Consider the following 26109-nt stretch of genomic DNA (forward strand, 5'->3'; position numbering starts at 1 on the left):
TCTCCTCCTCTTCCTATTTATTCTCCGTCACGGACACTTCTCCATTCATATTTCATCCGTCTTACTTGTCTTCTTTCACTTCTTCCTAACCACATTCTCTTTCCTCATCGCTCAATTTCCGTTCTTATGATTATTCTTTTTCGTCCTACTTTTCTGTTTCTTCATGTCCTCCTTCTTTCCCTTCTTCTTTTTCCTATAACTTCCTCTTTTTCTTCTTTTTCTGTCTCATCCTCTACCTTCCTCCTTTATCTTAAAAATATCCTGCACCACCTCCTCTTCATATGTTTCATCCACCACATTCTTCTTCTTCTTCTTCTTCCAATTTTCTTCCCCTCTATTTCACTCCAAAAAGTAAGATAATGCAAGAAAACTGATAATAATATGTACACATCAAGACGTAATGGCAACATTATTAAGCACTGAACCGTTAAGTATAGTTACCTACTTAGCATACCGTATGCAATGAATAAGGTAATAACTGTTTTGGGTACTCAATTGTGTTATAATATATGTCACGTTACACTCGAATAGATAATTAGATAGACCAGGAGCAATCAAGCATTATAGAATAGACAACTTATAAAAAAATAAATATCACACATGGTTTGTTTCTCAGGCGTCATAATAAAATAATAAAATGTCATTTCATTTTGTATCGTTGAATACAATGTATTTTAGGTACATTGGTTGAATATAAGCTTCTTCAGTTCATACTTTGTGAGACTTGTTGGAGCTCATCCATTCAATTGAGTCTATTTCCAAATCGCTCACTTATTTTCCTGTTCATACTATTTAAAAATCATTGAATAAATTATTTATTAAGTTAGTTAACGAGTTATAATTAACTATAGTGAGGTCCACGTTATAATGGCAATGGAGAAAGATAGGAGAACAGCGTTGTCGATTTTGTTGCCTTCTATACAGACGAGTATACTTCGTTTATATTTAATTCTGTTGACTCATTATCTATAATTCCTATTACAAGCAAATACTCACTCGCAAAACTAAAAATCTACCGGACCAAAAACGTTCAAATTTTGTAGGTATGCTCAGTTGGCCCTTTAGAGGTGCACTAAGAACGGATTTGGAAAAATTTCCAAAGATACGCCCAAAATCAGCGTTTTTCCAGCGTTTTTTGCGCTTTCTCAGCTTCATCGAGAACAGATGAACAGAAAATGTTCAAATTCACTACAGAAGCTCAGCTGGGGTGTAATAATGTTGTGTTAGAAGGAATTTGAGATAACGCCAAAGATACGCCCAAAATTAGCGGTTTTTTGCGTTTTCTCAGTTCTTTCATCGAGTAATAGACAGAAAATGTTCAAATTTGGTACAGAGGTTTAGCTAGGGTCTAAAAATTTTGTGATGAGGTGACTTTAATATTTCATCAAAGATACGCCCAAAATCAGAGTCTTTCTCAGCTTTTCTGCGTTTTCTCAGTACACTGACTTTCTGATGGAATGAATCAAATGAATGCTCAAATGAAAAATGCAGGCGAGCAAAGCGAGCCCGCTGATCTCATTTTTGGACGATCCAGTCGGGGGTCCAGGGGGCGGAGCCCCCTGGCTAGACGGATATGGTGAGCGAAGCGAGCCTGAAGGATAGTTAATTATATTTCTATATTGTTAAAAAACGATTTGACAACATTGCGTAGGTAGAGAAGGATAGCACGATCTGCTTTGTAGAATGGTTGGCAAGGATAGCAACACCAATGTCAATCAGATACTGCCATTTTAACGTGGACTCCACTGTATAATTTAAGCGAGCTTGTATTGTGATCTATAAAGGAGAGAAAAAGGAAATTATAATAAAGGAAAGAACTGGCTTATAAACACGTACGGGATGGGGAAATTATGTTTGACGTATTATTATCACATCTGAGCTATTGGACTGATCAACTCGTATTTCATATAGATTCTAAATTAATCGAGGATTGTTATAGGCCTGTTTTCAATTCTTGAAGATTACGTCAAGTTTTAAAGTAGACATTTGCGAAGCACGGGTTACCTGCTAGTCAACATATAAATAAATAAATATATTCAATTTAAGAGTGAGATAACGAAGAATCAATGTCCTAAAGAAAGACATGAGGAGAAGAGTACAGATAAAACAAGTTAGTGAAAGACATAAAGACAAATGAGAAAAATAAAATAAACAAGGTAAATAAAATAGACAAGATGACAAGCGAAACAAAAACTACTGATGAATGAGATTTTCAAGATTCAGTCACCCGAAAGAAGGTTCAAACATTATTCTACGATGAAAGGACACATACTTACATAAATTATAATCATCAGTTTCAACATAGATAGAGTTATGTAGAATGATTTACAAAGAGGAAAGATGGATAGAAGGTATATAGAAGTATTGAAAGTATATAGTACTGTGAGTATATTATAGCATAGGATGCAATGCATGATACGCCCTCATTTCATATGTGAAAGTAAGATGGATAAGTTATATCAGAGACAAGAAATTAATGCGAACTCATACATTTTCCCAGAGAGTTTCTTAGGTATTATATAGGTATTATAGGAATATTATTGTACTTTTGAGAAACTGTATAAATGGATTTGAAAATTCTCTTCAGAAGTGTTATAATCATTCTAAAAGAACCTTTCTCATAAACTGGAGTGTATCCATTTCACATTCTGCAACAATTGAATATTCATTTATTCAATCCTACAATCACAAGTAATTGAGTATTTTTCTATTGTTGAATAGAAGGCATACATTTTGCTTGGAAATCTGAAATGATCTTTCCTTGCATGGAGCAACTAAACAATTTCAAACAATGCATCTGTTGATGTAGCACTTTTTGCTGGATACGCAGCTGAGTAGAGTGCGTGGCCTTGAGCAAAGTCTGTGAGACGTAAATGGATGTTCGTACGAAAGCTGTGAATGGGAGAGTGTGTGTGTGAGAACTTTGAATTTTGAGCGGCAAGCTGAAGAAAGACAGGCAGCGCCATCTAGCTTGGGACGGCAGGAACTACGTGGAGCTTCGGCTCCGGGTAACAGCAAAATTAAGACCTATTGCCCCTATACCATGGGTTATCTCCTTACTTATCCTTGATCTATGGTTATATATAAGCTTTAGCTCATAACTTCTTGCTGATTTAGTTTGATGGATTCATTCTAATTTACAAGTAGTGTTGGGAATAATTCTGTGCCTAGATTATACCCGACACCAAAAATATCTGACGAAATACCAATAGTAACGAGCTGGTGATTAATTTAAATTACACTTTCACTACTCAAAATAATTGAAATTGAAAAAGTTCACCTACATTTCAGTTATGAGTTATTTTTTAGGGCAGTATGATGTATTTGTAATTTGTAGAGTGTTGTGTCGAGGACATCTAAAGAATTGAGAAATTGAAATTGAAGAATTAAAAACTTTTGAGTCATTAGATTATTAAAATTGGAATTGAATGATTGAGAAATTGAAATAGAACTTCGAGACTGATTTTGATTTCATTATTAATAACAATTATTGAAGAATTTTTGATACATCAGAAGCTTGTAAATTGAAACTGGGATTAATTTAATATTATGTCATCAACTACAGTTCATAATAGCAATACCTACTATTACTATTACGAAGTAATAGTAGGTATTGATAATAGTGTACTGATATAGAAATAATAAGTATTAAAAATTATACGTTCCTATTTTATGATTGATCATCCAAGCTTATGTGGTTGTGAAATTGATAGAATTTTGAATAAGTTTCAACATAAACTTGTGGAAAAATTGATAGATAATTGGGCTCAATTAGTGAGTTTACTCAATACTCAATAATCAATACTTATATGTTATGTTCTCTCCAATTTATTTGTCCAATAATACTTTGAACAATATAGCATTCTCATCAAAATTTGGGAGTAAAATGGTACAGGCTCAGCCTAGTTTTTTCTTCATGGTCATAGTCATATTATGATTATAGTGCTTTGTATAATAAATGAATGAATTTTATTTATTGTGTTGTATTGATAAGGTAATCAAGGAATGATTATGATCAATAAGAAATGAATCCACAAATGTTGGAATTGGATATGCGCAATTGAATTCATTAAACAATATCTAAAAGAACAAAATTGAACTAGTATTGGATTCAAAATACGAACTAATTGAATGGCAAGCATTATTAATAAGAAATGCAATGTTATTAAAATTGTAATAATTGTTTTCTGGCAATGGAACATTAATAGTTTATTTGTTAAATGCATACTGTCTAATATTTATCAAGCTTTTTTCTTTAGATTTTCATGATTTTACAAGTTTTAACATTACAGACTGTAAGCATTTGATTTGTATTTCTCTAAGCATTAAGTTGTTCGACAAAGGACTAAACTTAGCAATTGAGTAGTTAACTTGAAGTTAAATAGTGAAATTCATTGTAAAAGCTCTACCAATTTCGTTGCTAAATCCTTTTAAACCTTAGTTACATAACGTAGTCTCCATCTACTCTACACTAAGCATCCTGTTAATATAATAAATGTTAAGCAACCTTTTTAGTAGCTAATACATTAGAGGCTGACTCCCAAGCTCAATATATCATATCGCCTCAATCAGCCTATCTTGTTAGACGATCTAGGCTTTCAAAAATTTCAATTTCGCGAGTCACTGTTTGAGAGAGCGGCTTATTATCGAAAAAGAATTGACAACTGGAAAGTTACTTCTTTCAATGACCTGGCGGAAAGATTCCATTGCAAAACAAACCAGAATCGAACATTTTATTATCATTTGATAAGCAGCCGAATTGGAGAATTCAAATGCTAACGCGCGGGACTTTTAAGGATAGATTGGGACTATTGGGAAATAGATAGAAATATTTGGATAGTGTGATTCTGAGAACTGAGAACTGGTAGAGGAGTGAAAATTAATGCTAGAAATGATTTCAATCCAGATTATAATGAGGTCCACGTTATAATGGCAGTGTTTGATTAGCAATGCTATTGCTATCCTTGTCTATCATTCAACAAAGTCGATAGTGCTATCTCTTTCTCGCTTTGCTCTTTTGCCAGATCGTCTTTTAACAATGTAGAATTGAAAAAAATAACAAAATATTTCACCTTAATTAATTATGAAAATTGATTATGAGATTATTGAAAAATATATTTTTTCGCTTGATAAAATATAATTTATTATTTTAAATGAGATTGAACAGTTAATATTATACCAATAAATCTGTATCAGCTACCGTCTATAGAAGGCATTGACAAGACAGAGGTTCGGCAACGTTTTTCTTCTAACTCCTATCTTTCTCCACTGCCATTATAACGTGGACCTCACTATGGATAGATGATAAAGTAGGACTGGTATAAAACACTAATAAGTTAATCATCAGATTATAGAGTAGGACTAGTAGAAGACATTAATGAGTTCATAATCTATTCCATTCTGTTCATTATTTTCTATTTTCAACTTGTGGTGGTTCGGAATACATCTAAAGCCGTGGGTCCGCTCATCTCTCATCATTATCTGTCTAATTACTCATGCACAAGTCAATAGCTCATGTGGGCATCATCCTCAGCAAAAAAAAAAAAATGTTTTAAATTATCAATCAACCTGAATTTGTAAACATCGCGTATAAAGGTTCGTACAGATTTACGCGCCGCGAACTAAATTCACTTTTAATCAGCTGATTATATCTGTATTTTTACAGAAACTGTAAGATACAGATATAAAAAGCTTTGCATCAGCCAATTAAAAGTTAATTGCTCATGTTCGCGGCGCGTATATCTGTATGCATCTTTAGGGAGAGAAACAGCTTTGGGTTTATCCTGTTAATTCTCTCCCAATCTATAGATATAAATATATAGATAAAATAAATTATAGAAGCTAGTTGCATAGGAGATATCTGTTTCTCCAAAGTGTTGATAATTCTTTGGATTTGATTACTCGATTAGGGTATTGGATGGTAATAAGATAAATTTGAACAAAAATCATGTTATTTGTCACTGTGGGCTCAGCCTATAGCATTGAGAAACTATATACTATGAATGAAGCAAGTTGAGACAAGATGTCCATGTTGTCAAATTGTGCAAAAATTCAATCTCCATGCAAGATCCTATGATTGGATTTTTTCAATTTGACAACACAGCCGATGCAGAGCTGGCTATACAAATATGTTCAGTAATATTATAGACTGTAAGATTTAAAGTAGTTTTAGGCGAGAGCCTGTTGTTTTTCTTATTGTATATAATTATGTATATATGGATACTCGGACTTGCATGAAAAGATAGAAATTCCGCACAATTTGCTAACAAGGATATTCTTTCCAAGCCTCAATTTGTTTTATTCAGAGTATAAGGTACTACCATAGAGAAACAATAGCGTGAAAAAAATAACTTACCCTATTGTTCCTCTATGGTACAACAGACTAGTTTTTCTATGTGTATAGTGTTCTATCAGAATGAAGACTAAATTTTTCATGTTTGGACCGTCTTAAGTTGGATTTACACCAAAGTTATTAACAAAATGTTAATAACTTAATTTTCTTGTAGATTCTATTTAAATTGAACGGAACTTGACAAACACATATGTTTATCATGTGTATGATAAGTTATGTTCAATCTGATAGAATCTATAAGGATTAATAAGATTTGCTATTAACATTTTGTTAATAACTTTGGTGTAAACGCAGCTTTACCCTGATCGTGTGTTTATGGGAAGGATAATATTTTATATCCTTTCCAGAGAAGCGACAATTATTATTTGTTGTAACACCGCCGATTTATTTAGTTATATCACAATATTATATTATCGTTATTCAAACTGCATTATTAATCTTTATTCTCATCAATTATTTTCCATGCATTGTGAAATTCGTAGAATAATAAGCAATACTGTCATTTAATGTAAATAAGTGTATAAGCCAGTTATATTGTAACATACATAAATAGAGAATTTTAATTCTAACCTCACAATTCAATAGAATCTTCAGTTTCTCTCAGCTATATTTCAATCCAATTTATAAAGTCTTTTGAACAAACCGACAATGTTGGTGAAGTTATATACTAAGAAACATCAAAAGACCAATCGAGAATCATAAATTCAAGGTATCGCTGACCTAATAATGATGGAAATTGTTTTCGAACTTTATTGTGCTGGTACTCTACTTTCCATAGTGATAGATAAATTGTTGTTAGTGCCTGACCTATCCTAACCAATCAATAATAGACACCTAACAAGCGACTCAAGTACAATGAACTGTTATGTAAGTGACTGCACCCCATTTTAGCACACGGAGTCTACCCACATTTATCCAGAAGATAGAATTTGATAATCTTCAAGAGAGAGGAAAATGTAATAGAGAGGATAGTGGTGAGAGAGGAGAAGTTGGAGAGATGAAAGAGAGAGAAATTGAGTGTGTAAGAGAGAGAAATTGAGTGAAAGAGTGTGAGTGAATGGAAAGTAATGATTGAGTGAGAGATGGTAGATGGTGCTCTATTGGAAGGATTATGGTTAGATCACGGACAATAATTTAGAAAATAGTTATCCTCTCGTCCAGACTAGACGAGGCTGGGATGATCTTATAAAATCGTTCAAAATATAAATCACTTTCTCTAGTTTATTTATTGCTGCTCCATTTTATCAACTATTTGTCTACATAGTAATTGCACGAGTTATTTGTTCTTTATTGTGGAACTATTTATTACTGCTTTTGAGATGAATTAGACTTATAATCATTATAACTTAAAACTCTGATGAGAGTTTAGTTATAAGATTCATGGACTGAATGATCATTTTGCTTGGTGCATGATACTGATTATTAATATTCTTTTACCTTAATTCAATATCATTAGAAGGAAATACAAAATCTCAAGTTCCCTTTATTAATTATTTTTATAAATGAAACATCTAAAAAAAGTACAGTAGGCTATGTGAGATTTTCTTTTCAATTCTATCAATTGTAGTACTGTAGCCCTATAAAAAAAGTCCAAACTTGAACATCAAGCCTATTGTATTATATAATAAAGATTTTTGATAACCTTTCTGTTTGAATATCTGCTATTTCAGCTATACAGAGTGTTTCAGAAGTAGTAATATTTTATTTTTTACAGTTGAGTCTTTATAGCATAAATATTCATGCCAAATTTCAGATCATTACAGTATTTCGTTATTAAGATAAGAATTCCTAAGTGAAAAAAACAATATGGCAGCTACAAGGATAACCGCTGAGTTTTGGACACCTAAAATACGACATTTGTAGTCTCCTATCATCCAGGAACAATACCCAAAAATGTTCGACACTACTTCTGAAACACCCTGTTTATCAGCTATATCTGCTGCTAAGGTATATCATAGAGAAACAATAGCGTTTGTTTCTCTATGGGTATATCTTCTACTTCAAGTGATTATTAGCTTCAGATACTGTAATTGGAGAGATGTTGTGATATCTATCCATAATGAAAAAACTGGGATGTTGTCAGAAATATCACTTATTTATTGTAGAACTACATACATGTTCCAATATCAAATACCTGTATCTAGCAGTTTAACACCAATGGTGTCATCTTCAGTGTGAAAATTAAAAATTTTTGAAGATTGAAACTTCTTTCAAAAGTTTTGAATTTTCACACTGAAGATGACAGTATTGGTGTTGAAACATGTAGGTAATTTTAAAATAAGTTAGTGATATTTCGGACATCTCAGTGTTTTCATCACACGATTACAAGCTGTGAAATTCGTAATTCCAGTTTTACAATTACAATTTTCGTAATGTACTTGATTTTTTTAGAGTTGATTCAACACTATCATGGGTGATACAAGGATGGAGTCTTTTTTGTGATTGATCTATTAATCAATATGTTAAATCTATATATTAATCAATATTATCAAACGTCTTTGCTGTGAATGAAGCACACCTGAGTTTTAGACTTGCGCGTTAAGTAGTCAATTCGTCTTTTTTTTGTGCCAGAATAGGTTGCACGATTTGTAATACCTTCTGAATTAATTTATAATCAATCTCCTCTCAAGTATTTCAATAAGGCCATAAGGAAGATTAATTTAAAAGAACTACTAGTAAATTTTGACTCTTGATAAAGGTGGGAATCATCTTAAACTATATAGGCCTAGTCACGTCTGGAATGTAATAGAAAATAAAGGTACAGTAAGTAGGTTACCAGTAGTTCTTTGTGATTATCATTATTTATAATGTAATTTTCATTTTCTTCTATTAATTTTCCACAGGAGCAGCTAATAAACTACTATGGTTACAACGTTGAGAGTCATAGGTTTGTAACTTATGACGGTTACGTGTTAACTCTGCACAGGCTGGCTCGACCAATGGCGAGACCCGTACTATTACAGCATGGAGTTATGGGCTCTACTGAGACATGGGTTATGCAGGGGCCCAAACGGGATTTGCGTGAGTATCATCAGTTGACAAAAATTAAAATATTTTGAAAAAGTGAATATGTCATGGATAATGTCATGGAAAAGTAGAATCAGTACAAACAATAAAATGATTGAAAACCATGTTAATATGCTACTAACATTAGAAATAATTAGATAAAACATGAGTAAAGCTAGTATGTTACAATACAAAATACATGTTTGTTTCTATTCTCGAATAAAATTTGTGATGGTTGACTAGATCTTCGTGTCTCCACCATTTTGAAATAATTGAATAATTTCGAAAACACTGTAAATTGAAAGGTGTGGATCAATTGTTATAATCTATATAATATATTTTAGAATTACAATGTAATCAATACTTACATAGAAAGGCTTATACTGTATACTGTTAAATGAAAAAGACTAAGAAATTGTCAAAAAACCACAGATTTATTGATACTTAGAAAGAGCGGTTTCGGTTATTACATCATTGACAATCTCTGGTAAACTGTTAGTTTATTCTAGTTTATCAGAGATTGACAATGGTGTAATAACCGAAACCGGTCTCTCTAAGTATCAATGAATCTGTGGTTTTTTGACAATTTCTTAGTCTTTTTCATTCAATATGAATAATTACCACAATATCAACTTCTCAACTACACAAAAAGTGACTGTATACTGTATTATTCTATTATATTAAATGTAGTGTACTCATATTCTTATTTGATAAACGGTGAAATTGAACTTGAGCAACCTCATATTTATTTATATATTTTACATTTTTTAATACACGAATCATATACATGATCAGAATAGGACCAACAAGCATCCCGAAACTGTTGTTCCCTTTCCGAATTTTTATAGAAGTATGTCTAAAAAGTAAACTAAACTGCTCCACTCCATCAATTCGAACCAAACTCCTGAGTATATTATAGTCTGTATCAAGCATTTCACAGGAATATACAGAATTATATGATATTCTTTGTTAGAGAATCTATAACAGAAACATACACTATTCTATCAAATAATCAGACAGTATAGCCTACTTTTCAACTCATTACTTATACTTAATATCCAGGTCCACTCTAACTATATATCCACAGTCGATCACTTTTTTTAACTAGATTTGAACTTTTGAAAATATATTTCATTTTATATTTGCAGCATACATGATGTACGAGGCAGGATTTGATGTGTGGATTGGCAACGTGCGAGGAAATCTGTATGGAAGAAATCATGTCAACATGTCGGTACTGGATCCAAAGTTTTGGGAATTCAGGTAATTTCTCTTCAAGTTACTGTAATAAATACATTCAGCCCAGTAATAGGTACAGCTATTACAATGAATAAGTATGGTAAAAACAAATAATAATGAAGTAAAAGTGACGTATTGGAAGTAATAAGTAAAGTTATCATATTAATGGAAGGTAACAATTACTAATTAAAAACGTAAGTAAATTATAAGCAGAGATGGAATGTATTATTGACAGCGTTTCAGGGTGTGTGCACACACAGCGATCAAGCGTTTCGAGGTCCAACGGTTTTGAAAGGATATAAAAGATAATATGGACTACATATTATTATATCATGAATATCTATAATATATATCATTCTGACCGCTGACCGCGCTGTGTGTGCACATGTTGCACACACCCTCAAATATTGACAAGTATTGTATCGTTTCATACAATTCAATTTCGATTACAAGTGCGACTTTTTATTGCTATAATCCATCACTTGAATGATATGAAATACTCAATAATGTGGGTTAAACTAGTCACTATTATAGAAAAAAGAGAAACACAAGATTATACAACAAAACTTTTATTATGATCACTTGACATCAATCTCGTTGGCCAGTTTTCCAATACCAACCTGCGATTTCGAGAACAAATTCCGCTTACACAGCAAAAAACTCAATTTATGATTGATAGCCTCCTCAGTCACAATCAGTGGCAAAATATGATTGTACCTCAAACAATCATGTTTACATGTATCCAACCTCCTGAAATATTTGTTCTCTTTCCGAGGATGATAGATAATCCTCTCCTTGCGCACCTGAGGGTTCGGATCACCCCAATCATCCTCACATCTCAACAAGTGTATCATATTTTGTCGTTTTAAGTAATAGATGACCTTGTAGAGCATTCCTAGCTGCTGGGGAATGAGGCTTATAACATAACAGATCATGAACAGTGGGCTTCTGAAGAGGAAGCTCATCATTTGAGATCGATACATATTTACATATAGGAATGACCAGGAAATAACGAAAAATATAGGAATCAACAACAACATGACACGGTAGAAAGTAACTGGTTGACTGCCGTAGATGAAATGGTGATCGTCGCAGATTTTCTGTGAACCATAGATGTATAAAATACTTGTGGAGAGTATGGCATGTATGATGGCAAGGTAGGTGAGCTCCAGGAACCTGATAAAATAAAGACAATGATCTAAGAACCCTTCAATGTAAATCGGTAAACAAAGGATGAATATTAGAAAGCATGAAAATGTACGGATGTAAAATCGGTAGATACGTATGATCGGTTTCATATCAGCGAAAGATTCATAGATGGATGAAAGAATTAGTTGCGCTCTCCATATGTTCGTGAAAAACAGGTACCCGTAGAAGAGAAGGGTTAGAATTTTTGGGGAAAATTGGGACATGCCGAATATTTGGGGAATAATCACGAAAAGATTGTCTTGAAATGAGGCGTACAAGCTTCCTTTACCGACTCGCATGTTAATAGCTATAGCACTCATGAAAGACGATATCAAAACCTCGCCGAGAAGGTAAAGAAATAGTAATATTAGTGCCACTTCTAGCGCGAACAAGTCTGCCTGAGATTTTCTTGGCATGTATGAGCCCATCAGAGGCGTACTCACTGATACGGCGTTCATAGATTGCACCACAAACAGGAACGAGTGCATCCAGTCATTAGGGTTCATCAGAGAGTCATACTGCACTTGAAAAACGTCCAGAAACCCGGAATTCATAGAATGTTTGGGGTAGTTCTCGGCGGGTGTGCTGAGAAAAGACACAACAATCAACACAAAAACCTGCATGATTATGTGAATGACAAGGATCACCTTTGAAGCCTTCCCTGACTTGAAGTTGAGGTCAGTGACTAGAGCTAAGATCACACAAGCTACCGCAGAAAAGGCAACCTTGAAATAACTCAACTTGTGGTCAGTCATTTCGTAGAAACCTATCTCCATCATCACGTGTTTCCGGTAATGGTAGGCTGAAAGTACCTCCATAGGGGGTGATTTGCTAGTAATACAGGGTTGGTCGACGGGGGTACGTTGACAACTTTTCATTTCCTCATACCCTAAACACTCGCCATCATGGAATCCCTCACAAGACATCCAAGGTGACCCCGGAAGTAACGAGTAGTAGAAAAATATCAAACTATCAGTTGCGGTGATTACGGTGTACAAACAATGTATGAAAGACATAATCGCCATAGTGAACCCCACTCCATGTACTAATGGTACAATTTTACCAATCACCATACAACCTGTTTTCGAGTAATGACCAATGAGCAACATCAGATAAAGCACAGGGAGAGAGAAACAGTAGAGACAGATGAAATGGACGATGTTGGAGTCCAATGTTGCATCTTCGTGTATTTCGTGGTTCATGAGGGTTCCTATCAACTCCACCCTGTAAAGAAGAAGGACAAGGGTAGATGCTGCATCGCTGTCTAGCTTGAAGTGAAGACGGTAGTCGGATTTAAAGGTCAGAGAATCTAAGGACAAGATACTCCAGTCGCTTTTTCTTGGCATTGTTTTTAATCACACTCTCTTTTATTTTTGAGGAGTGTTGGTCTGTAACCTCTATTTACTTGTTGAAAAACTTTGGTTCGTGATCACTTTACCTGGGATTATTCTTTGTATTCACTTTCCCTGGGTTTGTTATAAAGTTTAGGTTTCTAGGATACGATACTCAAGACTGTTGAGAACAAATCTTTGGTTTGTGATCACGTTACCTGGGTTTATTGAAAACGTTTTCTCAGTCACTCGACCTTGATTATCTGGAAAATGATGGATTGTTATCACTTCACTAGAACGTTTTGTTATTTGACTTTACTCCAGACAAATGCGAGACCGTAATGTATTCACACTCCCTTTTGATTTATAAATAAAAAGATGTACTGGATTTTCATCAAACTGTCTAAAACTCATGAATATCTCAATATTTTGAATTTGTATTAATTGTACTCGTATAATATTTTGTTGATATCAACACTAAGTGACTGTGAAAAAATATTTAATCCGTATTTCACCTGCAGTTTTGCTTTTTAACTTGTTTTGTAGTATGAAAAATTTTCAGTCTAACTGCATGCAATAGTGAAAATGTTCCACCGCTCTGCCTACTTGAGTAGGTAGCTAAGAAGCTTTTTAAAAACTGGAGAGTACTAAACTCATACAGCAAATATATTAAATTCTTCAACAAACACTAAGTTCTGTCAAGCTTCTCTAATGTTTGATTGAACAGTTGAAATCCTTCTTAGAAGACTTATTATCTAACTGTAAAAGTTTTTCACGAGTTCCAATAACCCAAAAAACACACACACTTTGTCTTGCTTCTTTTCAAATGTATCAAAATATTTCTAATTCAAAAATTCTCCTCTAATAGTTTTGATAATATGTTTAAGAGACGGTAAGAAATCCAAACGTTAAGAATAAGAACCAAGAAAACTCCAATAAATGACGAATTATACAAAATCAATGTCATCCTTGCAAAACATCAACACTGGGGTGCTTTCTGAATCGAAGCTAATGGGCACGGTACCGTAACTGAAAACATTGGGTATGAATTGAGAAGTCATCTGTAATTTTCAAATTATCATCTGTATCATGGCCATAAAATATTGATCAAGGAACACCCATCGTGAATACATTCTGCGCCATCGTTCATGGTAAAGAAAATTTTAGCGAAAAAAAAAACAAAAATATTAGTCACAACATCAATGAATTTGTGAAATTTCACAAGTTTATGTAGGTACGTATAGTAAGATACATAGTCTATGTCAAGTGTAAAAGATCTACACACTTTTTCTACAACTCCCAACCTGGAAATAATTCAGTAAAAAATGATAAATTTATCGATAATTCAGTAAAAAATGATAAATTCAATGATATTATAATAATTAAATAACGATAGACAAAGGCTAGTTAGATGTAGAATCTTCTAGATGCAGAAGTAAAGCTTTCATTAGTTTTATTTATTTTTTGTTGAGGGTGATGCTCACATGAGTTCTCGGATTGTGCGTTGGTAATGAGGCGGATGATAATGAGGGATAAATGTACCTATATTTTTAGGTGGGTTCCAAACCACCGGGAAGCGTTTTTACGACTCATGAATCAAATTCAGAGGTGTTGGTTCAAGCGGTCACCCCTCCAACGGGAAGAGCAGTTGCATGGTTCTTAGCAATCTGAGAGCTAATTAACACAAATAAAAAATTAAATATCAGTAAAAGAAAAATAAAAATCTCAGTACCCTTTTTTGAATTATTTTATCACAACACGTTTCAACATTGATGCCATTTTCCGTGACGGGTGCAGTGGAAAGGGTGGTAGGGGGTGATTGATTGATTGATTGAGTACTTTATTTATGTAGATTACAATATATACTGGCTTATACACTTGTATACAATAGCTTACAATACAGCAAAGTTATAGATGAATTTACATAATATAGACTAAGAAAATAACTATTGAACTGTATATTATATGAAAAAGCAATTTGTAATATAATAACTATAGATAATAATCATATTGTTATGCATCTATATAAATTGGCGGAGCTTTGGACATATCAATGTCCATTCTTTGGGAAGAATATTAAAAATATCCTCCCCACTAACTCTCTACCAAAACGTTAATTTCGTTATTTAAACTAAGGATTTATTTATTAATGGAAATATTGTAAATTTGAAATCATCTTTAAAATAGTTCGGATTACCGTATTTCAAGATATCTCTAACAAGCTTGACTATTCGAAAAAGCCTCTGATCGGGAAGCTTCAATGTTGAACTAGCAATGTGGGCTGGGGTGATATGATCATGGCGTTGGAGAGAGTAGACGAAACGTAGACAATAATTTTGGCAACGCTGTAGTTTATCATTCAGAGTGACTTGCATATTATTAAGAACAGAATTACAATACATTAAAAGTGGGAAGATGAGAGATTGAACCAATAATAATTTAATGTTTCTAGGGAGGATATCGTGCATTTTCTTCAATGCATGCATGGCTGAGAATACCTTTTTACAAGTTTTGTTCACTTGTTCTGACCAGTCAAGAGTATTATTCATAATAATGCCTAAATTTTTAACTGAGCTACAGTAAGGAATGTCATTACCGTCTACAAGGTGAAAGGAAGAGGGAGGGGGAGGCCGAAATAGCGCGTTTGGCGGGACCGATATCACTTGAAAATGGCATCAATGTTGAAACATGTGATAAAGTAAAGGGTACTGAGATTTTTATTTTTCTTTATATTTAAATAATTAAATTTAATATTTTCTAAATTTGACTTAGTGGTTTTGTGTTAGGTTTCAGTTTTGTATAATTATATTTGAACTTTTTAAAATCAATAGGAACTTTATTTCGAAGTGTAAATTTAAAGTATTTATTTATTTATTTATTTATACAATATGACAATTTCCACTGAGTCTAACAAGACCCATAGTGGTACAAAACAAAATAGCACTGTACATGAATAAATAAGTAATTATAAAAAAAAAAAAAAAAAAAAAAAAAAAGGAATACAACTTCTCCTCGATACCAGCCATAAGTCAATACCCAGAAGCAAGAGCTATGTGTCGGTGCACTCTCTTTTGGAATAGTGATAAGGATGGGGAAAGGATGATATAAAGTGGCAGAGCATTCCATTCACGAGAAGCCGTAACACAGAACGAAGCTCCGAAAATTGCCGTTCGGTGTTGAGGTATCTGAAGAAAGAAGCGGTGAGACCGAGTATCCCTCTGATGAACCTCAGTAAAAAGTACAAGTCCTTCTCTCAAATATTCCGGACCAGTACCTCCCACAATTAGTTTGTAGGTTTGGCAGAGTATGAAATACAATCGTCTCTGCTCTAATTTTAGCCAATCAAGTTCTCTGTACAGGGGTGTTACGTGGTCATTCCATCGAGCATCAAAAATGAATCGCAGAGCATAGTTTAATGCCCTTTGAAGCCTGCCATTGAGCTCTCCAGAAACACCATTGTACACCATTGAACAATAATCGAAATGGGGGAGAATAAGCGCCTGAACCAGAGTCTTCCTCACTCCCACCGGCAAAAATCTCCTCAACCTTTTTATTTGATGCATCCCTGCAAACACCTTTCTCACTACAGCATTCACATGATCCTCCCAAGTGAGTGCGTTGTCAATCAGCATGCCAAGCAGCTTGATCCTATCATCATATATGAGTTCCACTCCATCCAAGGTTACAGAAGGCAGATCAATCGCTCCTTGTCTAATTCGTCTTCGTGAACCAACAACAGTGCATTTCGTTTTCTGTGTATTCAACGACAGGCAATGCGATCGGGCCCACACAGAGAGTGAAGAGACATCCAGGTTCATCCGCGTGACAGCCTCCACACAATCACCCGGTTTGAAATGCTTATAAAACACTAGATCGTCAGCAAACAGGTGGAATGAAGAATGAGCAATGATTTCTGTTATGTTATTTATGTAAATGGAGAAAAGGAGAGGTCCAAGTACTGATCCCTGAGGCACTCCAGCTGAAACAGGCATCCAGTCCACCTCAGTTACACCAGGAACCATGACAGCCTGGAACCGACCCCTCAAATATGAAGAGAACCAAGAAAGTGTTAGAGGTGAAAGATGACAATGATTTTTTAATTTATGAATAAGAGTCGAATGAGAGATGTTATCAAATGCCTTGCTGAAATCAAAAGAAACCATTGCTGTTAGCATGCCTCGATCCATTGCAGATCTTACATCGTCGATAACCTTCAAGAGTGCAGTGGAAGTGCTGAAATTGGCTCTGAATCCTGACTGGAACTTATGGAAATAGTTAATTGAACTGAGATGAGCTGTTAACTGCCCATGAACAATTCTCTCTAAAGCTTTGGAAATGGAACAGAGTATGTTGATGGGTCGGAAGTCTGACGGATTGGAAGGATTAGATATCTTTGGGATTGGTCTTATAATGGAATACTTCCACAAATTCGGGAAAATACCCATTTGAAGAGAGAAATTAAATATATGCGTAATTGATGGTAAAAGAACTGGCATTATTTTTTTATAGAACGAGATTGGAATCATATCAATACCCTTGCTGTTCTTATTCATATTTGATATAGTGTAAGCAATATGATTAGGAGTCACGTGAGAAAAATGGAACTGATCATCATGAATTCGAGGATTCGACAAATTTATCATTTGAGAAATTGTTCGGTAATCAGGGAGACCTGATGGTAGATGAGGAGTGCAAAAGAATCTATTCAAGTCGCTAAGTCCAAGTATTGTGCTTACTATAACCTTAGTGCCCGGTTTTCCATTAGGGAACTTTGGAATATGTACGTCGAGGTGGAACTACCCACCATTGAAAGCCATACGCTAATTATTAATATAATAATTAACACGAGTTCTTTTTCAACTCAAGTTATATAATACATTTTTCAATAATTAATATAATTGTTTTCTTCAAGCTGGCACGAAATGGGTCTGTATGACCTCCCCGGTATGCTGGACTACATAATCCAGTGGACCGGATACCCCGATGTGTTGTACGTGGGACATTCCATGGGCACAACCATGGCCTATGTCATGGGGTCTATGAGACCTGAGTACAACAGAAAGATACGTGTCTCAATCCATATGGCGCCCGTGGCTTATATGACGTTGAGGGAGTTCTTCTATTTGTACTATGTCAAGTTCCGTACTCAGTTCACGGTAAGTAAACTAATTACTACCACATTAAGAATCCCAAAGTTTTTATTTCAGTTTTTGAGAAATTCCTACCAATCAGGAGTAGGCCTAAACACTTTCTTCACTCGTATCTTTAAAGTATTCACATGAAACGCGAATTGTGATTATTGCCCTATAGATATTTTTTGTCTTATTTCATTTTGAAGTCTCAAATTGAACCAAAATAATTGTTATCTAAAATTATTTTCACAATCTATTTCCTCAGTTTTTTATCAAATTACTATTACTATTGAACGGTGGCTCTCTCTTGTCTTAGGACAGTAATAATTGTAGAAAGCATACCACTGGTATATTATAACTAACCACAAATTAATAATGTTCAGTAATGTTTTACTCTAAAATCAAACATTTATTTATTTCATTGGCAATTACAGATCATAATTATAATATGATTGGGAGAAGACATGAGGCATAGCCCAAAACTGTCTTCTCCCAAATTTTTACAAATAAAAGTTTCAAAAAAGAATAAGGTTAAGATTTCACTTTCACTTCAAAAAGTCCAATTTCCACTTTAAAACTAATGACTAAATTTAGCTCCACTTTTCAAAATTATTCGAACTGCATGTTCCATTGCATGCTTCAAAATATTCATGTTGTTTTCAAGAATAGTTCTGTAAAAAATTAATAGTGGGCTGAGGATTGTGAATAATAATTTCAGAGAATGAGTTTACCTGCTACCTGGTGGTAAAAGTAAATACTAGAATACTCACAATCTTCTTACAGTCTCGGTCTAGCGGCAGAAAGTGAAAACTATATTGAGGATCTCGTTATAATGGTAGTGGAGGAAAATAAGTGAACAGCGTTGCCGATCTCTGTCTTGGTACTGCCTAATGTAGAGGATAGCAGATACCAGTATATTTTTGATGTAATATTAACACATATGTTCAAATAAAATCAAATCAAATAATTTTTATTGACAAAAAACAAAGCATTAAAAACAGCTTACAATATCCATCACAAAATTTCAGATAACAATAATTATTACCTACATGTTCAAAAAAGAAAAATTAGCAAGCTTTAAAACAAATAGACATCAGGAAAAAAGACAGTTTCTTGTACAATAAAATTACCTACTACTTGCTGAATTATATAATATAATTCGCGTGCAAGTAGCACAGCTTAAAAATTTTATAATGCTTCATTCACACACACATTCACACTACTTTCACTCCAACAATAGCAATTAGCGCACTCTTGATTTAGTTTCCTTTTTAATTATTTGTACCTTTAGAAAAAATTAGCCTAAAATAGCAAACAAACTCTCAATCGAATTAGGCGGTTGTGATAACAGCCACTTGCAAATTTGCTTTTTAAAAGAATGATAATATTAATTTGTCTAATATCAAGGGGTAGCTGATTGAAGAATTTTGGTCCTAAAAACCCAAACGATTCTTGAAAACAGGTATTATAGGATTTTGGGAGTTTCAACATATTGTTAGTCATTCCTCTTGTTCTGTATACTAAATCACCCTCACCCATCTGATCACTACAATAATTACCTGACATCCTGAAAAACAATGAAAGAACTTCAAATAATTATATAATGTATCATAATGGCAAGCACTTGAAGAATTGAAATATAGGAAAAGAATGATCAAACCTACTTACTCTTTTCATAACCCGTATTATCGCCTTTTGCAACGTCATTAAAGGTTTTAAATGAGTTATGTATGTTGAGCCCCAACAGCCTATACCATAGTTCAATTTGTAGTCAACTAGTGCATAATAGATCTGCTTGAGAACTGACTGTGGGATGAATTTACTGAGAAAATAGAACTTTTTAAAAATAATAATTAGATAATTTTTAAGATTGGAAACATGGTGAGACCAGGTGAGCTTCTCATCCACCACTAAACCTAAATATTTAATGGACTGTGTTTGCAACACAAAATCACAAACACAACCATTATAATTACAAGTATTATTATGAAACTTCAACGGATTATGTAATTGCCAACAATTAGACAGTGTAAATAATATATATTTGGTCTTGGATGCATTTATAGAAAGACGATTACAGTTGAACCAAAGAAGGAGTTTAACAAGATCATATTGCATAATATTATTCAAAGTTTCAATTAATAACTTAAATTATACCTATTCTATTCGTCAATAAAATACAATCATGTTTCAATGATAAAATAATACATTTCCATAATTGAGATTAAATATTTTGTTGATTGATTATATTTCTACATTGTTGACGTAAATTGTCTACTTAATTCTTTTAATGAGGATTATTGATTTTATTCGTGAAGAATTTTGATAGTTTGAAGTGAACCTATTACTGTAATAAGTAAATTATTATAAAATTCATGCTGTATATAAAGACTATCTATTTTAAAAGATACAAGTGAATACTGTATGCTCAGAAATTATTTTCGTAGACTACTTAATTTCTGCCTAATTCTTCTTATTTTTGTGGCTACAATCAAGAATATAACAGTGATATTCTTAAAAAATACTCCTAAAATGTCAGCACTCTCAGCAATGACAACTTTGAATAGGTACTTGACAATATTCTTTGATTCTTTGTGCTGAGCAAACATTCAAGAGCAAGCTCCAAAGCTGCATTTAAACCAAAGTTATCAACAAAATGTTAATAATTCAATCCTTATAGATTCTATTAGATTGAACTGAAATTGACAAACACATATGTTCATCATGCGCATGATAAGTTATGTTCAATCTAATAAAATATCTATAAGGATTAAGTTATTAACATTTTGTTAATAACTTTAGTGTGAACGCAGCCCACATTTAGAAGACTCAAATCAAATACAGTAGAACGTCAATAATCCGGATTAATTGGGACCGGACCCCATCCGGATTATCAAAATTAATATAAAAAAACGTTCAGCACTCACTATTCAAGAAACAAAGCTGTTAAAATTGCATATACAGTATTTAATTATTGGTAGGTGGAGTATAATATATATACATTAAAAATTTCATCACGCTTCGCGCCATTCTCCCGTCGCCCGCTCTAAAGTAAGGAGCTTAGCGCCGAGGGCAGAAGGTACGAAAATTTCATTTCTCGCCAGAGACGAATCCGGATTATTGACGGTCCGGATTTTTGACGTCCGAATTATCGACGTTCTACTGTAGGTAAATTAGCTGTGGTAGAATGAGTAATAAAGAAAAGTAATTCATGAAGTGTTACCGTACACTATCTACAAAGCAAATAGGAATAAAATGATGGGTAAAATCAAACTCTAAAATAGGTACTTCCTTATTTATAAGCAGAGGCAAGGATTGAGGCTAATCCAGAATTTCACTAAATTTTCAACCATCGTTACCAAGATAATTTTTATGAAGATCATCAATCAAGATTAATCTGAGTATTCACTCTTTTTTTTAGGGCTACTGATTATTATAACACACAATAAAATTATCTTTTTTATTGTGTGTTTTATTAAGTTATATCTAATTTAGCATGTAAAGATAAGTTATATGTAAGTAATAAGTTATATCTAAAATATTATATAAAGGAGAATAAAATTTACCTTACCTTCAATTTTGTTATAATTATTATTTAACGAAAATGCTGTAAATCACCCCGAAGACTTCTGCTACTGCAGACATTGACAACAGGGTTAACAGCTAGATGGAAATTCGATGAGAACTACAGAAGTCTTCGGGGTCATTTACAGCATTTATTCAGGATTTTCGTTAAATAATAATTATATATTAATTAGAATTTGAATGAATGCATTCTCTATTTAATTCCATCTGTTCAATTTTGTTCCTCATTCATGATAAGTTATATCTTTCCTGTGGAATCTATCGAGACTATTATCAATTTAAATTCCAATTCTTCTGTCTAGAGAATGTACACACGCAACGGTATCTACGAATTACTGCCCAGAAATAAATACCTGAGAATGATTCAAGCAGATCTCTGCAGAGATGGATCACCCTTCCAATGGATCTGTATTGACATGTTCTTCACCCTAACTGGTGCCGACTGGGAACAACTGAATAGGGTAAGGAGAGATTGATATTTTTCTATTCTGTAGAATTAGAAATATGAAAAATATTTTCAGAAACAAGTTCCGGTACCTCATTATATGATGTGAGTAACGAGTTAGATTGGAGTAATGACAACTACTTCTGGTAAATTAAGGAAAACAGAATATCATATTCTTTTTTAATTACAAAGATAACAAACTATACTATTCATCATAACTTAATTCAGTCATAATCATCATTATCATCGTCATCATCATAATATCATTATAATATGTATATTATACTTAGCATACAATAGCTTATTTTGATTTTACATGTAGAGTATTGGAAGAGGAAAATGAAATTTACCTTACCTACAATTTTATTTCATGATAATATAGATTTTGTTTACATTTCGTTATCTTATTTCTAATATGATTTTGTTTACATTTCGTTATCTTATTTCTAATATTTCAGACAATGGTGCCCATGTACATGAGACATAATAACTAATTCTGATATTACATTTTATAGTATTGAGAAAGGAGAATAAAGTTTACCTTATGTTCAATTTTGTTCCTCATTCATGATAATAAATGCTTTTTTCAAATAAATTTAATCATTTTATTTAAAATATTGCGGATAATGGTGACCATTTAATTGAGACATAATAACTCATTTTGATAATTATTACATTGATAGAATTGAGAAAGGAAAAAAATTTACCTTACATTCAATTTTGTTCCTCATTCGTGATAATAAGTGCTTTTTCCATATTTCATCATTTTATTATAAATATTTTAGACAATGGTGTCCATGTAGGTCTACTTAAGACATAAAAACTTATTTTGATATAATATTTATAGTGTATTGAGAAAGGGAAAAAATTACCTCACCTTTAATTTTGTTCCTCATTCATGATAATACTGTTTTTTTCATATTTCATCATTTTATTATAAATATTTCAGACAATGGTGCCGATGTACTTGAGACATGCTTCACCTTCATCCATTCAAACTTTGGACCACTTTTCTCAGCTTATAGCCAGGCGTAAGTTGTATTTTTAATATTGAAAGCAGTTCACCAACTTATCAGAAGATAATATCCTTCATAGGCATAGTGCATGGCATATTACACGGCAGTGTAGTGAGTGAAACTAAGATTTTTAGGTTTTACTAGAGTTGTAGAATAATGTAAAATTACATGATAATTATTTTGGTTCCAATTAATTGGTTGATTGCGAGGATTTTTGAATCAAGAGAGAAATATTATCAGTTCTCCATTAAAATTGAGAAAATTAAATAAATGTTTTTCAAGTTGATGAGAAATTAGACAACTTTCATATTTGAACAAATTAATTTTGGTTTGGAGATGATCCAAGAATAAATTGAGTACCGGTATGCCTAATTTAATTTCTTTGAGACAGCTACTAAGATAAAACGATATTGGCTATGAGTTATAAACTAAAGTAACTTAGAAACTTGAAAACTATTAAAGAAGCTCATCAATATATTAATTCTATTCTATTATTGAATGCTTTGAGATGGTGTATCATTTGAAGCTTGTAAGTTTTCTGGAAAAGGAATAACTACCTACATAACAAAAAATTAAAAAATATAGCCTCATTTAATAGATTCTAAAAGTAATTTTCAAATAATTACTAGAATTTAGAGATTCTATTTTTGAAGAATGATTTGAGTTTTCAATGAAACTTCTCAAATTTCAGCTGGAATGTTCATGGCCTACGACTACAAGAATATAAGGAAGAATTACGAGAAATATGGAAGCTATGAACCTCCCAGCTATAACTTGTCTAGGGTAACAGCACCCACGGTTCTATTCTATGCCAAAAATGATTTCCTGTCCAGACAAGTGGTAAGCGCTTAATCACAATGATCTTAACTTCAATATTATTCTACTTTCCATCACAAGCTGCTATAGAAAGTGCATAGATTTTAACACTTTTTCTGTCTGCTACATCGTTGAAGAATTTTCAAACTGTACTATATAATTGAATAAAAAATGTTCATATTTGTATGAATTATTGATACAAATATCTGTCAGTTTTCATGGATTGGCCAATTTTATAAATGGTTTGCATATTTCTCATTCATTCATACAAAATGGATAAGAATCTTGAACATAGAATGATTGGGAATGGAAAAAAATTGGTCTTAGTTCTTACTATTATTTCATTCCCGAATTTCTATTGAACATTAATTAAAAAGGTTCGGCAGCATATGTACATTAATTTTATTAATGGTACGGATATTCATATGTACACTATACTGTAGCCTACACTGGATCTGAAGAGGATATTACACAGATATTTCCGATTTCTAAATAATTTTCAAGAAATTTTGAGTTGAAAATATATAATACGAGAAATTAATCCAAACACTCCACTCTAGTATTATAACGAGTCACTTTATACGGTGCAGCATTTTTGTTCCCAGTTCCTGTCACATATATATTGACTAGTATGGAAATCAGAAATATTGAATTGATCAGCAAAATATTGAATGATGAAGATGTGGGTTTAAATATATTCTCTATTTCTTTATTTATTCAAATACCTATTTGTTCATATGTTCAAATGGAATATATTGATTCTCCAATCAGTTTATCAATTTTAAAATACAAGATAGTTTTATTTTATCATGATACAATAATTATCAAGTTTAACTTTTCAATGAGCAAGTATTAGAGGCTACTCATGAACGACATCATCTAACTCTATGATTAAATTTTGTGAAAATGAAACCTCAAATTTATTCGATTTCCACATAAATGTATGGCCTCATGAGTTCTAAATAGTTTATTAAAAAAAGGAAATTATCAATGAAATTTTATTTTTACAGGACGTCAACCGAATATCAAGAGAACTTCCCAACGTTGTTGGCAAAAAACTGATCCAGTATAAAAAGTTCAATCACATAGACTACTTGTGGGGAAAATATTCTAAAAAACTAGTTTATGATGACATCATAAATCTACTCAGGCTCTACTCATAGCATAAATATGTTGTATAGTAGAAATAAATTGTAAAAACAGTAAAATACTAGAAAAAATCAAAGAAGTTACAAATTTGATTCAATGAACTGTTCAAATAGGCATAATATCAACCGATCATACACCAGCTTGAAATAAATTTGTAAAAACAGTGAGATTATATTTGTGAGAAGTGCGAGATGCAACTAAAAATGGTATCGTAAAACTGAAAAAAACGAAGTTATAAACATGATTCAAAGAACTGTCAAAACGGGGATAGCCTACTATCAACCTATGTACCGTACCTATTATAAATCTGTTTAGTGCTTCCCAGCTAGATCTAGAGGAATGTACTGGTATAGCAATCTAGAGCGATAGAGCAATCTAGAAAAGTAGTAGATTATAGAGTACAGTTGTTTTCTAATAAGTTGGCAGTAGTCGGATTCAAATGTAGAGTATGATGTCGTACTTTACATGCTTGGCTTGTATGAATTCTAGAAGAAATGAGATTTTTGACACAGAGCTTAGATTAATTAGAGTTTTTCCATCATGTAGGCTTTATTATTTTTCTTTAGATTACCGTACAATATTATATATAGATACATTGATCTAAGCTCTAAGCTATACACAAGGAGTATCCTCTCTTAAGAAAAAGACATATTATGGAATAAAAATAGTTTGGGCATTATCTTTCACGAATATAAAAACTCTATACCTCATTATATAGATAACTGATACTCAATTGCTCATCAAAAAATGTGGTTGGATATTTCAACAAACAATATTATGCTACACAGTTTTCTGGTGGAATAAAATTTCATAGTGTAAATTTTAATACAGTTTTCATTGGAAGTTTTTG

At 32.8% G+C, this 26109-nt stretch overlaps 1 protein-coding gene across 1 annotated transcript in view; it reads left to right on the top strand.

The window, feature by feature from the left end:
* LOC111052171 (lipase 1) overlaps nt 1-25478 on the top strand; it is a 34927-nt gene extending 9449 nt beyond the window's left edge. Inside the window, exons 2-8 of the mRNA XM_039438868.1 lie at nt 9196-9373; nt 10507-10621; nt 18029-18272; nt 22136-22294; nt 23228-23309; nt 23986-24134; nt 25121-25478. Coding sequence (XP_039294802.1) covers nt 9196-9373; nt 10507-10621; nt 18029-18272; nt 22136-22294; nt 23228-23309; nt 23986-24134; nt 25121-25273 — 1080 coding nt within the window. The 3' untranslated portion in view covers nt 25274-25478. The remainder of the gene's footprint in view (nt 1-9195; nt 9374-10506; nt 10622-18028; nt 18273-22135; nt 22295-23227; nt 23310-23985; nt 24135-25120) is intronic.
* The last annotated feature ends 631 nt before the right edge of the window (nt 25479-26109 follow it).

This window comes from Nilaparvata lugens, chromosome 12, assembly GCF_014356525.2.
Source record: "Nilaparvata lugens isolate BPH chromosome 12, ASM1435652v1, whole genome shotgun sequence".
NCBI classification, from domain to species: domain Eukaryota; kingdom Metazoa; phylum Arthropoda; class Insecta; order Hemiptera; family Delphacidae; genus Nilaparvata; species Nilaparvata lugens.